This window comes from Bombina bombina, chromosome 2, assembly GCF_027579735.1.
Source record: "Bombina bombina isolate aBomBom1 chromosome 2, aBomBom1.pri, whole genome shotgun sequence".
NCBI classification, from domain to species: Eukaryota; Metazoa; Chordata; class Amphibia; order Anura; family Bombinatoridae; genus Bombina; species Bombina bombina.
In genome coordinates this window covers 1,191,442,972-1,191,458,220 of record NC_069500.1, presented here as the reverse complement: position 1 = coordinate 1,191,458,220, position 15,249 = coordinate 1,191,442,972, and the positions used below count along the sequence as shown (strand labels likewise).

At 34.2% G+C, this 15,249-nt stretch overlaps 1 protein-coding gene across 1 annotated transcript in view; it reads left to right on the top strand.

The window, feature by feature from the left end:
• The window catches only part of MTNR1A (melatonin receptor 1A), a 574,262-nt gene extending 562,077 nt beyond the window's left edge, over positions 1–12,185 (top strand). Inside the window, exon 2 of the mRNA XM_053703895.1 lies at positions 9,836–12,185. Coding sequence (XP_053559870.1) covers positions 9,836–10,704 — 869 coding nt within the window. The 3' untranslated portion in view covers positions 10,705–12,185. The remainder of the gene's footprint in view (positions 1–9,835) is intronic.
• Positions 12,186–15,249: the final 3,064 nt, after the last annotated feature.

Genomic DNA, 15,249 nt, shown 5'->3' with positions numbered 1-15,249 from the left:
CAGGCCCAGTGAGCAGCTCTCACATCTACTGTGATATATTTCAGATAGCATGAAAATCTGGCCTATTAGTGAGTCGAGATTTTGGAAGCCCTGATAAAGTTGACTTTTGTAAGCTGAGATAAAAAAGCCATTTCTTTTCAATGGATACATAAAAAATTAATAGGTACTACCTTTTCTCTACATTTTTTTTATTATATTTATAGAGGTCCATTAAACAACGGCCAGATGGACAAGGGCTGGCATCTCAGCAATGCTGCCTCGTGCTTGCATGCGGCCATTCACACACGAGAAGGGGCTGTCAATCACCCCAGTTAGAGAAGTCTGGGGAGATTTTCTAACTACTGCTGCTTCTTAAAGGGATATGAAACCCAAAAATGTTAATGTGTGATTTAGACAGCGCATGCCATTTAAAAAAAGTTTCAAATTTACTTATATTATCACATTTGCTTTGTTCCCATGATATTCTGTGTTAAATAGATACCTAGGTAGGCATCTAGAGCATTTAGGAAATAGTGCTGCTATCTAGTGCTTTTACAAACGGATAACATTCTTGCAAAACTGCTGCCATTTAGTGCTCCAGAAATGAGCTGTCTAAGTATACATCCCTGCTTTTCAATAAAAGATACCAAGAGAACAAACAAAAATTAATAATAGAAATAAATTAGGAAGTGGTTTAAAATCACATGATCTATCTGAATCATGAAAGAAACATGTTGGGTTATATATCCCTTTAACTATCGTCTGCAGCTGAAGGTTGCTCCAAAGTTACATTCTCAGCTTCTTGAATGGAGCCCTTTGTGTAATATATTATCTTGGAGTCAAATGTTTCAAGCTAAAGAGTATAGTATTCCCATTCTTCCATATTTGGTATGCATACAGTTCAAATGCCCTATTACATACTTTTAATTCAAAAGGTAATTGTAACGCTGTGTAATGCTTAGTTGGTCACATCATCATTTGTGTCATTATAAGCTTAAAAGTCATATTTATAATGTCCAAACATTAAATGACAATTAAGAACAGAGATTCTGATAAATTATTAGTGACTTCTTAGTGACTATTAAAGACTGATTAGTGATAAAATGAAGTGATTTTTAAGATTGGTAGCTAAAAAATAAAACGTTAGAGGTATTGTGGTAAACTTGTCACTATAGATTGTCAACAGGGTAAACATCCTGAAAAATACTTTTAGAAACTTCATGTGAAAACTGGTGCACAAAAACTTCACTAATTGTTTCGCTAAACCATTGCAGAAAGCTTATAATCAGGAGTAACTGCATTTGATTGACAGTGTTAGGCAAAAGTAAATATGAACTTTAGACATATGCAATTTGAATGAATTCGAATTTCTGAATCGGCACCATAACTAAAATCCCGAAAAATTCAGAGAATTCTTTATTCATATTCAGAATTTTTCATTGTTCTAATCTATACCGCAGTTCCCCGACATCGCTGACACTAACTAAATCACTAAATAAAGCTATTAACCCCTAAACCGCCATTCCCTGACATCGCTGACACTAACTAAACCTATTAACCCATAAATCGCAGTTTTCCGACATCGCCAACACTAACTAAAACACTAACTAAACCTATTAACCCCTAAACCATCGTTCCCAAACATCACCAACACAAACTAAACCTATTAACCCCTAAACCGCGGTTCCCCAGCATCACCGACACTAACTAAAACACTACATAAACCTATTAACCCCTAAAACGCTGTTCGCAAACATCACAAACACTAACTAAACCTATTAACCCAACAAACCACAGTTCCCTGACATCGCTGACACTAACTAAACCTATTAACCCCTAAACTGCAGTTCCCCAACATTGGTGACACTAACTAAACCTATTAACCCCTAAACCGCAGATCCCCGACACTAACTAAACCTATTAACCCCTAAACCACCGTATACCCACATCGCCAACGCTACCTAAAACACTAAATAAAACTATTAACCCCTAAACCCTCGTACACCCACATCGCCAACACTAACTAAACATATTAACCCCTAAACTGCCGCCGCCCACATCGCAAAAACCTAAATTAAACTATATTAACCCCTAAAACCCCCTAATTTTAACATAATTAAAATAGACCTTAATTAAAGTTACAATTATTAACTAACTACCTAGTTAAAATAAATACAAACTTACCTGTGAAATAAAAATAAAACCTAAGCTAGTTACAATATTACTATTTACTAACTACCTAGTTAAAATAAATACAAACTTACCTGTGAAATAAAAATAAAACCTAAGCTTACACTAATAAAACCTAACATTACTAATAATAAAAAAAACAAAGATTACTAAACAATTAAAACTACAATTACAAAAAATAATAAGCACTAAAAATAACGAAATTATCCAAAACAATAAAAATTATTCCTTTTCTAATACCCCGTTAAAAAAAATTTTTTACCCCAAAATATAAAAAAAAACCTTAATCTATAATAAACTACCAAGGGACCTTAAAAGGGCCTTTTGTAGGGCATTGCCTTAAAGTTAACAGCTCTTTTGCAAAAAAATAAAAGCAAACAACCCCTAACATTACAAACCCCCACCCCCAAACCCACAAAATAAAAAAAAACCTTATTCTACCATTGCCCCAAAAAGAGCATTTGTATGGACATTGCCCTTAAAAGGGCATTCAGATATTTTTCGGACCATTAAAAATAAGAAATGCCTAATCTGAAAAAAAAAAACAAAAATAAAAAAAATCCCATTACAAAAATGACAAAAGAAATTATCCAAAATAATAAAAAATATTCCAATTCTAATACCCCATTTAAAAAAAAAAAAAACACCCCAAAATAAAAAAACCTTATCTATAATAAACTGCCAATAGCCCTTAAAAGGGCCTTTTGTAGGGCATTACCCTAAAGTTAACAGCTCTTTTGCTAAAAAATTACAACAAACACCCCCTAACATTACAAACCCCCACCCCAAATCCACAAAATCAGCCAATAGGATTTAAGCAGCTCTCATTCCTATTGGCTGATTTGAATTTTTCGGCCAATAGGAATGCCTATAAAAAGAGGTACCTTGCATTGAATCCTCAGTGTGCGGCAGACGATCGCATGAAGACGACCTCCACGTCGGACCGATGAACCTCCGCCTCCACACATCCACTGACCGATCCGCCTCTGCAGGGATGAAGACGGTAAGAGATGCCGGTAACACGATGGATGAAGATGGACCTGTCTGGATGAAGATGCTTCGCCGCTGGGACTTCAGCAACTTTGAGTACCGATTTTGGAGTTAGTGTTAGGTATTTTTTTGTTATTTTGGGTTGTTTTTTTTAGAATAAAACTTTTTTTATTTTAATGGGCCAAAAAAAGAGCTAAATGCCCTTTTAAGGGCAATGCCCATACAAATGCCCTTTTCAGGGCAATGGGTAGATTAGTTTTTTTAGTTAGTTTTTTTTATTTTGTGGGTTTGAGGGGGTGGGGGTTTGTAATGTTTGGGGTGTTGTAATTTTTTAGCAAAAGAGCTGTACAAAAGGCCCTTTTAAGGGCTATTGGTAGTTTATTTTAAATTATTATTTTATTTTTTTTTGGGGTGTTTTTTTTTAACAGGGTATTAGAATAGGAATAATTTTTATTATTTTGGATAATTTTGTTTGCTATTTTTTGTAATTGTAGTTTTAGTTTTTTAGTATGTTTAGGTTTTTTTTTTTTAGTAATCTTAGGTTTTTTATTTTTAGTAATGGTAGGTTTTATTAGTGTAAGCATAGGTTTTATTTTTATTTCACAGGTAAGTTTGTATTTATTTTACTAGGTAGTTAGTAAATAGTTATTTTGTAGCTAGCTTAGGTTTATTTTTATTTCACAGGTAAGTTTGTATTTATTTATAAATAAGAAAAAATGGGTTAAGAAGGGGGCGCCAAAGGCAATCTGGATTTTTTAGTTCTGATTATTCTGATTATTATTCATGATTCAATAGTGAAAATATAACTTCTGATATTCAGGATTGAAAACTTGTCCCCAATTGAACAAAATATATTATTAGAATAATAAGAACTCAAAAATCCTGATTGCCTTTGGCGCCCCCTTCTTAACCCATTTTTTCTTATTAAAAAAACTCTGTGGAGTCAACTGTGAGAGACTCCACTACTAGAAAGGGAGGCTATATCTGGTATAGAGTCTAAACAGTTCAAATACCCCTTTTTGTATTTATTTTTAAATAGGTAGTTAGTTAATAATTGTAACTTCAATTTAGGTCTTCTTTTATTATGTTAAAGTTAGGGGGTGTTAGGTTTAGAGTTTAATATAGTTTAAGTTAGGTTGTTGCGTTTTGTTTGGGCAATCGCCGGCATATTAGTTATGTTAAGTTAAATCATTTTTTCAGATCCTTTCGTTTTTTCAGATCCATTCTTTATTCATATGCATTATTCTATTCTAAACTTTAGAATAGAATAATGAATATGAATAAAGAATGGATCCGAAAAATCGATTTAACTTAACATAACTAATTTGCTGAAATGAATTATTTTTGTAACTTAACTAAACTAATTTGCAGAAACAAAATTATTTATTTAACTAATGAAAACTAAACAAATTTTTAGCGCTACACATGTCTAATGAACGTTACTATTGAATAATTGTAAATAGGCGTACAAAAAAAGATTGCTCTTCCCTGAGTTTCGATTAATGAATTACTGTTTTAGAAGAATATCAACTATAGTAGTGTATCATAGCTTATATAACCACATTCATACTTAATCTTTATTTTAAACACATAACCATTCAGGCAATTGGCTAACGGATTCACATAACTGATCCTGACAGCAACGTTTGCTATTAAAAAAAACTTAAGCCTGAATAATCCACAGAATAACAACTGAATCTGTAAGTGGATAGTGAGACTACTACAGCAGACAGGCAAATAAATATGAGCTAGGCCCCTTCAATCCGGGAGCCACTTTAATTTTAATGCTACAATAAACATAGTAAACAGTAACAGTAAACATAGTCAACCTAGGGTTAATTTTTTAGATCTTGAAATTTTTATAGAAAATGTTGAATTAAAATAAAAAAATGTCTTTAAAAAAAACTGATGTAAATAATTAGATTGGTTTAGATAGTTGCCATCATAGGAGATAGATAAAGAATGTACCGAAGGGGCAATTCTACAGAATTAGAAGAAATTGTAAACATAATGATATTTATTTTGAACAAGCCCAAATTTTAAAAAAATGTTTCTTGGATAAAGCCTTTAAAGAACAGAATTTAGATAATACAATCAATGAGATTGGAAAATTAAAAAGGTGCAAAATGTTAAAATATAAAGAAAGAAAAAGTTAAACCGAAGATAATAATCTAAATTTTATCTTCAATTACAATAATCAGAATAAGGAACTAAAATAGATTATAGGCAAACATTGGGGAATATTAAAAAGAGATTAAACTCTTAGTTCAATCCTTCCTAATAGACCTAATCTAATTTTTAAAAGAGCACCTAATTTTAAGGACCAACTAACTCTTAGCTTTATAAGAGATAGGACTTCAGGCAATTGTCTAACGAATATGAAGGGGTTTAAATATTTTAAGAATTGTGCAGGTTGCAGCAATATCTCTAATGCAGAAAAGAAAAATAGGATTTTTTTTCTATTCAAAAGACAGAAGGAACAAAAATGATATTGAACAACTTATAACCTGCAACAGTAAAAATGTAGCTTACCTTTTGATCTGTAGTTGTAATTGGTTTTATATAGGTAAAACTACCAGATTATTAAAGACAAGGATATATGAACACATATATAACATAAAGAAAGGCTCACTCAAACACCCTATGTCTGCACATTTCAAAGAAAAACATAATCAGGATCCCAATGGGTTAATTTTTATGGGAATTAGAAAAATAGAAAGCCATTGTAGAGGGTCAGATAGGGACAAGGAATTGCCCACATTAGAAATGAAGTGGATTTCCGAATTTAATACCCTAGTGCCGAATGGAATAAATATTGGTTTTGAAATTTGTCACTTTTTAACATGAAATGATGTCTGCACTACTGTTATTAATGAATATAAAATGATGTCTTTATTATTGTTTTAGATTTTGTAATAACAATACATAATGTAGATTAGATTATTGCTATTATATAAGATATGCTAATGAAAATAATATGCAGAAGGTAATGAGTTTCCTTGATGTGAAATAGTAGATATAATGTCCGAATATGGATTTACATTCCACCTTAAATATGGGACAGAAAAAGAAAGACCTCTTATTGGTTCAAGTTTGCTTAAAAGAAGAAGTCATACGGAACGCTGATATGAAACCCTTAAAAAAGCCACGGGGAGTGGAAGTCAGTGACATTACGGTGAAGGACTGTGCTCCTAACAGGGACTGGTAACTAAACGGATACTTTGTTTGTTGCTACAATCTGTTACCATCCTCCATGGAGACTTTAGATACCATTCTGGTTAATGGACAAATCTTTTGTAGCCCTAAGTGATGATAGGTCCTGATATTCATTAAGTGTGTTTTACATGTTTTTAAAATTTTAATATTTTGTAAGGAAGCGGTTCCGGATTTGTTTCTACTGTTGGCTTCCCTGATAGCCTATCTCAGGTTTGCAATTTTATCAGGAGCTGATTTATAGCTCCTGAAAAGTGTGAGTACAATTTCATTCAACACTGGTTATATCACAGTATCACACTATTGTGATTTTCTTTTTGTGTTTGGAGACACAGTTACGATTTGGCAGCAGCAAATTTCACTTGGAAGAGCTGATACTGACACCCTTGTGAATCAGGACTGCACTTTACTTGAGCTTAAGTTAGCTCATGGTTATGTGAGTAGATTACTTACACAGTTGTTCACCTTCTTATATTATGTAACAATATTGCACCATAATTTGTTTCTCTTTTCTTTGAGATATTGTGAAAACAGAAACTCCAGCATTGTTTGACCCTTTATATCCTTTTTATCACATTTATTGTTGTTAACCTATATGAATAAGCCTATCATTACTGTTGTGTATCTTGCTGAGCTTCTTATTTTCCTGCCTGAACTGTAGCTTTTTTTATTGGCTCATGTTCATGGAGATTGAACCTTTACTGCTTGCTCTCACCTCCTGGTTTGTGACCTATGCTGCTCTGCATTCCCTTTTCCTCCTTATGGTGTTTGCTCATGTGCTGTCTTCCTTTTCTTGTGCTCATCGGACTTTGCATTATTCATGTTGCAATTAGTTTGCTTCTGAGCATTTTATAACTTCCTTTAGAAATCTGCTATCTTGGTATGCATTTAAAGTGAAGGTCAATTTTGATGAATCGGTGCCCAGTTTTTAATAATCCTATTAAAAACAAGGGCACTTTAATTCATCAAAGTTGACATTTCACTCTTTTTCTTCAAATACTTACCTTTTAATCTTCACAGCCACTCCAGCGATTCCCCCGGCCATTGGAAGCATCTTCATACGTCAGAAATGACAAATCCGGCTTCGTCCAATCACGGCTTCCCCCCGGGGGAATCATGGCCTGAGGCAACGCCGTGATTGGAGGAAGCCAGATTCATCATTTTGGACCCACGAAGAGGGCTTGCAACGGGCAGAGGAAGCGCTGCAGCAGCTGTCAGGATTAAAAGGTAAGTATTTAAAGAAAACGAGTGAAATTTAAATTTTTATGAATTAAAGTGCCCTTGTTTTTAATAGGTTTATTAAAAACCGGGCACCAATTCTTTAATTTCACTTCACTTTAATTTACATCTAGACTCCAGTAACCAACTCTTCACATACCAAACATAGACACTAAGCCATGATCACCATTATGGAGTCTGTGGGGATAGTGGTTACTCAGAAGCCTGACATTCTGATCAGTACTATGCTAAGATATTTAAGTCACTCTATACTGAAAACCAAGAAGGCTAGCCTATACAAACTAGTATTATCTACACCTACTTATTTCGTCTAGCATACCTCACCTCTTGCAGGCACTAAAAGCAATCAACAGATATACAGTATACAAATTGCAGGTGGGAACTCTTCAGACACTACAATCCACTGTACATATTTTTAAGAAAGTTCCCCTAGAGACTTAAAGTGACAGAAAACATGAATTATTTTTTCCCATAAATGTGCAGCATGCACAAATGGTTACTACAATTAGACTTTCCCCTTGTGAAAATAACAGTTTCTGCATATTGATTGCCCTAAACAGTTCTCCATTCTCTGCTGTGAAACCCCAACTTCTGTTGCTGTGTTGTTGGTTTTTTTTTTGTTTGTTTTTTTAAAAAAGCATCACACTCTGTGCTGGAGGAAGCTCTTGGCTGCTTTATTTTAATCTTGAAATTATGAGTATTAAACTGTTATTTAAATGTTCAAAAATATCAGACATGCATGGCTTTGGCAATGTTTTTTGGAAATTAGAAGGTCGTTAATTGCAAATCCCGTCAGTGAAGGTGTTAACCAGTTATCTGTTAAGTGTATTATTTGATTTAGTGTCAAAATTACCCTCCCACCTGACATCTCCCATCTTCCTGATTCCTGCCAAATTGCTCTTTATCCTCCTCCCCATCTTAGGTACTGGCAGCCAGTTTAGTTTATTTTTAAATTATTATTTTCTTTTTATTTTCTGTAGTATAGGGATCCCTCCACAACCTCCTACCTTCCTGATCCCCCCCCCCCCCCCACAGCTCTCTAAACTTCTCCCCCCACTATTCCCTACCTTTGTTACTGGTAGCCAGACTACCGGTAACAAGTTACTGTATCCCCCCCCCCCCATTTTTTAATGTATTATACATTTTTCTCTGTTATGTAGGGATCCCCTTCATCCTCCCGACCTCCCCCTGCAAGTGATCACTACTGGGGACCCATCACTTCCATTCCCTCCTAAACCAATTTGACGTAGTGTAGAAAACCTAACCCTCCGTCCCTCCCAGTCCCACAATGGGCCACTGATAATCTTTCCTTCTTTCCTCCCATACCTTCCACCAGCACCAATGAAAAATTATAATAGACAGTGACACAATCAGTGCTCCCTTATTATATAAAGGCAGATGCCTTCTGCCCCTTGTTTGCAGGTCCTGCTGTCAAAGTTGACAACATCTGCCTCTGTGCTGGACATAGGTACTATGCCAACACTACATTGGGCAAAGTATTGTTTGACGTAGTACCTACATCCATTTGGTGCAAAGGGTAAAGGACCATTATAGTAGAACAATTACATTATCTAATTTGCTAGTGCATACACTAGTCCCCCTGAAATGCTATGTGTTTAACCCATGCAAAGGGGTTAAACATAGTTAAAGTGCTGCTAGGGAGCTGCAGGGCACTGCTAGAAAACTTTTTAATATCCAACAAACAGAGGGCGTTGCATGTCCCAAATTAGAGCACATAATGTTACCACTATAATGTCCCTTTAATATTAGCAGTATCATAGAACTACAATATTCAGAAGCACTCTAAAGGTATACATATGAGAAAATATAATCTTTAAGAAACCGTGGGTTTAAACTATCAAATGTAAACATTTTTATCCTATTTGTTTATTTATTCTTATAAAGAATAAATATTTCTATTTACTTTTTATTTCTTTCAAAACACATTTAATGCATGATTATTTCTTTCTGAAGAAAACTGTTATAGTAGAAAATAACTAGAGCTATTATTATGGAAGCAATAAATAATTACAAAAAACATATTTGATGTATTTTTCCCATGTGGAATTATAAACGTTATTGTGAGTAAACGACAAAAATAGATATTTGGCACTGGCTTTTTTTTTACAATCTTATGCTCTGTACTTTTCCTTTAATCTGTCTTTATAATATGATTCTGAATATCACTGTTAAACAAAATCTAAAACTTTTTTTTTCTTTTCAGGAAATATTTTTGTCGTCAGTCTGGCAGTTGCAGATTTGGTTGTGGCAATCTACCCATATCCCATGGTGCTGACATCAATATTTCACGAAGGATGGAATTTAGGATACCTTCATTGCCAGATTAGTGGGTTCTTGATGGGCATAAGTGTCATTGGATCCATATTCAACATTGCTGGTGTTGCAATCAATCGTTATTGCTATATCTGCCACAGCCTCAAATATGACAAGTTGTACAGTGACAAGAACTCTTTGTTTTATGTCATTCTAATATGGGTGCTGACATTCATTGCAATTGTGCCAAATCTGTTTGTTGGATCACTACAGTATGACCCAAGGATCTACTCATGTACATTTGCACAATCTGTCAGCTCAGCGTACACCATAGCAGTGGTGTTTTTCCATTTCATTCTGCCAATAACCATTGTAACCTTTTGCTATTTACGTATATGGATCTTAGTTATTCAAGTAAGACGTAGAGTAAAGCCAGATAACAAACCTAAATTGAAACCCCAGGATTTCAGGAACTTTGTAACAATGTTTGTGGTATTTGTATTATTTGCAATTTGCTGGGCACCTTTGAACTTCATAGGCCTTGCTGTTGCTGTGAATCCAGACAGAATTATTCCAAGAGTTCCTGAATGGCTATTTGTTGGTAGTTACTACATGGCATATTTCAACAGTTGCCTTAATGCTATAATTTATGGTCTTCTGAATCAAAATTTCAGGAGAGAATACAAGAGGATTGTTATTTCCATTTGTACAGCAAAACATTTCTTTCAAGAAAGTTCTAATGAAGCAATAGAAAAAAATAAAAGCAAACCTTCACCAATGTTGACAAACAATAATCAAGTAAAAGTTGACTCTGTTTAAAAGCTGCAAGTGTTTCATAATACTGACACTTATACTGACTCATGCACCAACATACTGACACATACACCAACGCACACTTGACACAAGGTCCAACACACACACACTGACAAGTGCATCAAAACACACACTGACACATATTAGCACGCAAACACCAACACGCACCTGACATAGAGACCATCATACACATAGTGGAACACACACACTGACACGCATCAACACACTGACACAAGCAGCAATACACACATTGACACATATACCAGCTCACACACTGACACACAAACAAACACACACTGGAACACACATCAGCACACACACACTACACATGCACCAGCACACAGACTAACATGTGCCAACACATACATACATACAAGTGTCAGTACACACACTGACACACATACCAGCAAACACTCCAGCAGATACACATACCAGCACACACAAAATACATACACATATACACAAACAACTAAAAAACAAAAAAAACTACTTCACACCAATAGAATGTAATAAGCATAATGCTGGTTTCATAAATAAAAAAGCCATGAGTATTAAATATAAACATACTACAAATCTACCTTTACCTACTCTTGCGTACAATACAGTTTAATGTTTAGTAGTAGAACATTTTAAAAAAATTACTTTCAACTAACTTTTGAATGAATTTGTATACTTTATACTTTAGTATATATGCCATTTCTCAAAATAAATAAATAAACTAAGAGTGATCCAAAACTTGACACTCAATGGACCTAAGTGTTTCAGATGATTGTTGAAATGTAATAAATATGTAGACATATTTTTTTTCCCACAGAGGCCTGAATCACTTATAACTTTACAAAGACTTTGCACTTTACCTGTTTGGGTATATTTTACATAAATACTTGAAGAATGAAGTAAGATTTTGGCAGCTATGGTATTCAGTAACCTAAAACCACCTTCAACATACTGTAGGTGCTTAGGACTTATCAAAAGCATTTTAAACCAGTAGATTGCATGCCACTACATTGCCAAGGATCTTGAGAATAAACTTTGTTTACATTTATTGTTAGTTCTCAGAAACACTGTGTGAATATTCTTGAATCATTTTGTATTATGCTACAATCAGAGACAATGGACATACTCACTATTATTGCTTTTAAATATTTTTCTTCTTTGTGATGTTATCTGTTATTATATATATATATATGAAAAAAGTATTATTCTAAAGCAGTGTTAAATTAGTGGATTTCATGTTCAGGTTTAATTTCTTTACTTAAAAAATTGTCAAATTGTGACAGGCATATAACAATTTAGTTGCCTTTATATTCAACATTTTTGCTAAATATAGCATCACATGTACTTGATACCATGATACTGGTTTGAATAAATATATTAAAAAACATTTTAATTTATTTTTGAGAGAATTCAAGAATCCATTTGTTCTCAAATGCTATTATGTATTTCAGAATGCGAATGTGCAATAAACTGCTACATCATGTAACATATTCAATTAAATGGATTTTTTTTGTCTTGCAAATGTTTCAACAAAAAAAACAAAAACAAAAAAACAAAACATACAAATTTAAATTTTAAACTGCAGCATACCCACCGCAAGTTGCTAACTATTAACCTCTAAACTGCTACATTCCCACCGCAAGTACTATCCTATAAACCCCTACGCTGCCACATACTTACCGCTATTATCTAACTATTAACCCCTATGGCACTGCATACCCACTGATATTATCTAACTATTAACCCTAATGCAGCCACATACCCCCTGCTATTATCTAACTATTAACCCCTATGTCTCTAACTATAAACCCCTATGCCGTCACATAACCACTACAAGTCACTAACTATAAACCCCTATGCTGCTACCACACCGCAAGTTTTTAACTATTAATCCCTATGCAGCCATATCCACCCCATGTATCTAACTACTAATCCTTATGCTGCCATATCCACCCCATGTATCTAACTACTAATTCTTATGCCACCACATACCCACCAATATTATTTAACTATTAACCCCTATGCTGCCACTTACCCCAAATGCAAACTAACCTAACACCTAATCCCCCTCTAAACTAAACCCCCTGAATTAGAAATAAAAAAAAGATCTAGGTAAACAAAAAATAAAAACTGTAAACTTAACCTGCCAAACCCCAAATGCAATCTAAACCTACTCTATCTAACATTTAACCCCCCTGTAAACTCAATCTCCCCACTAAGTTACAAAAAAATAAAAAAATAAAATGTTACAGAAAAAGTAAACTACACTATCAAAAATAAAAAAAACTTTATGCCTAACACTAAACTACATGGCCCCATCAAATAATAAAAACCCACCCAAACAAAAACACAAAAACCCTAAACCCTAACACAAAATAAATTACAATAGCAATTAAAAGGGCCTTTTGTAGGGAATTGTACCTAAGGTGATTTTAGCTCTTTTGGGGAAATAACTAAATTACAAAACTTCCCGCCTACATTAAAGTATCACCCATCCCCCAAAATAACAAAATATATCTTTAAAAAAACCTAGACTATAAAAATAACAAACCCTATTCTTAAAAAAAAAAAAAAAAAGCCCTAACTATTCCCAAAATTGTTACAGTTGAGGGGGAATCTGGCTCCTCTTGATCTGACCTTGGGCCCTCTTCATACAGGCTGCAGGCGCTGGGGGCCCATCTTTACAGCGGCAGAGGCAGACTTCAGACGCCTCTACCCTGCAATCTTCTTGTCTTTGGCTCTCTTTGGGGAGCCCTACTCTTCATGAGGTCGCCACCGCACATTAAAATCCCGAAAGTGGAACCCCAATATATAGTATGACACTTAATTCTGATTGGCTGATTTTAAATCTGTCAATCCCTATTGGCTGATTTGAATCAGCCAATAGCAAGAACTTTTTAAAATTAAATTTGCATTATCTTTTATTATTATTTGAAACATAAACATATATTTTCAAATATATATTTATGTTTGAAATAATAGCAAGCAACTATTAAATCCCTTTTAAGATATCTACAATACTTTAAAAAATCTACATTATACATGACAATGCATATTTTCTCAAGGAGATGAGGTAAACACCAGAGGGCAGCAAAATCTCTCTGGCCTAGCCGGGTTCCTGGAACTGAAGGCCAGACCGAATTGGGCCCCGTTCTGCTGCTACCTAAAAGTAGTGATGATTGAGTAGAGTGCAGGGGATCAAGTCAGTCTTATAGTATAAAAAACTGGCAGATAGGTTGGGTGACCTTATCTGGGATAGACTACATTTATAGCACTCTGGGGATTACTCAATTGAATCAAATTGTGGTAACAGAGAGAGTCGTGCAAGGATGTGCAAAGAACAAAGACAAAACTGTCTGAATAAACTAAGTTGCATTAAAAATTAACTTTTATTAAAGGCTAGTTAAAAATGGAAAACACACACTTAAAAACACTCTTAGGAGCCAAGATAATCTTACTTATAGAGCGTGTACTAGTTGGTATAGTGGATATATAGTATCTTGAATAAATTGAATATATGGTGTGGGGGCTAGTAGCAATACCTCGTATTCAATGTACACCAATAATGAAAACTCGAGTAAGGTTAATCAGTGTGTTATTACTGATGATTATTGATTGGTTATGCACTTTTATTCACTAGTCGTGATATTAGGGACTTTCTATAGAATCCCTTTGAGTTACTCTTTGAGTTTCAGTACACATATACATGTATGGCTATATTATAGCCTGTTCAGGAGCTCAAATGTTAACATTGTCATGGTTTAAGTTGTGAGCATTAATAGAATAAAGGCTTCGTGCTAAATTTTGATAATGTCTTCGATATTTAAATATACAAAGTCTGGCAAACATACACACTGTCATACAAGGTATCAGTGAAATTAGAGGTCACACTTCATAGTAATATTATCACCATTAATAATACAGTGTTTTAATGTTTGTATCGATGTTACTGTATCTTACATAAGAGATTTATACCAAATGAGGAGATATTGTTAATTTAACATTCATAAGGTTCCATTAAGTTTATCCCTACAGGTGCAAGGATACCTGATATTTGGGACTGGGACCTTATTAGTTAATATTGTATTTAGATTGGTTATAAAATTCTTATTTTTGAATACCCCTGTCGATGTTATTACATAGTGATAAACACTGAGTAAATGGCGTTCCTATTGTTATATAAGACAGACTGTTGTTATAAAAGTTCCAAATGTGCCTTTAAGTGGATAGCATAATATCAGTGCTCTGGGTAGTAATAGAATGACCGCTGCTACATAGACTGAACACCAACTTCGTAGTGTTACAATCCAGCAGATATGATCGGTAGATAAATATATATTAATTGCGGTTTAGCATTCCCAGACGAAAACATATAAGTGCGGTATTTAGCACCTGTTTAATCAAAGCTTTTTAGAAATAATATGAGTACTGCTAACAGTTAAATCTCAGTTAATCTAATTTTAAAGACTGTCATGCTGTTAGCCAAAACACAGGCTGATTTGGAAAACAGCTAAGTGGATTAATGAGTAGTTTACTCCCGTTGCCTTAATTCAG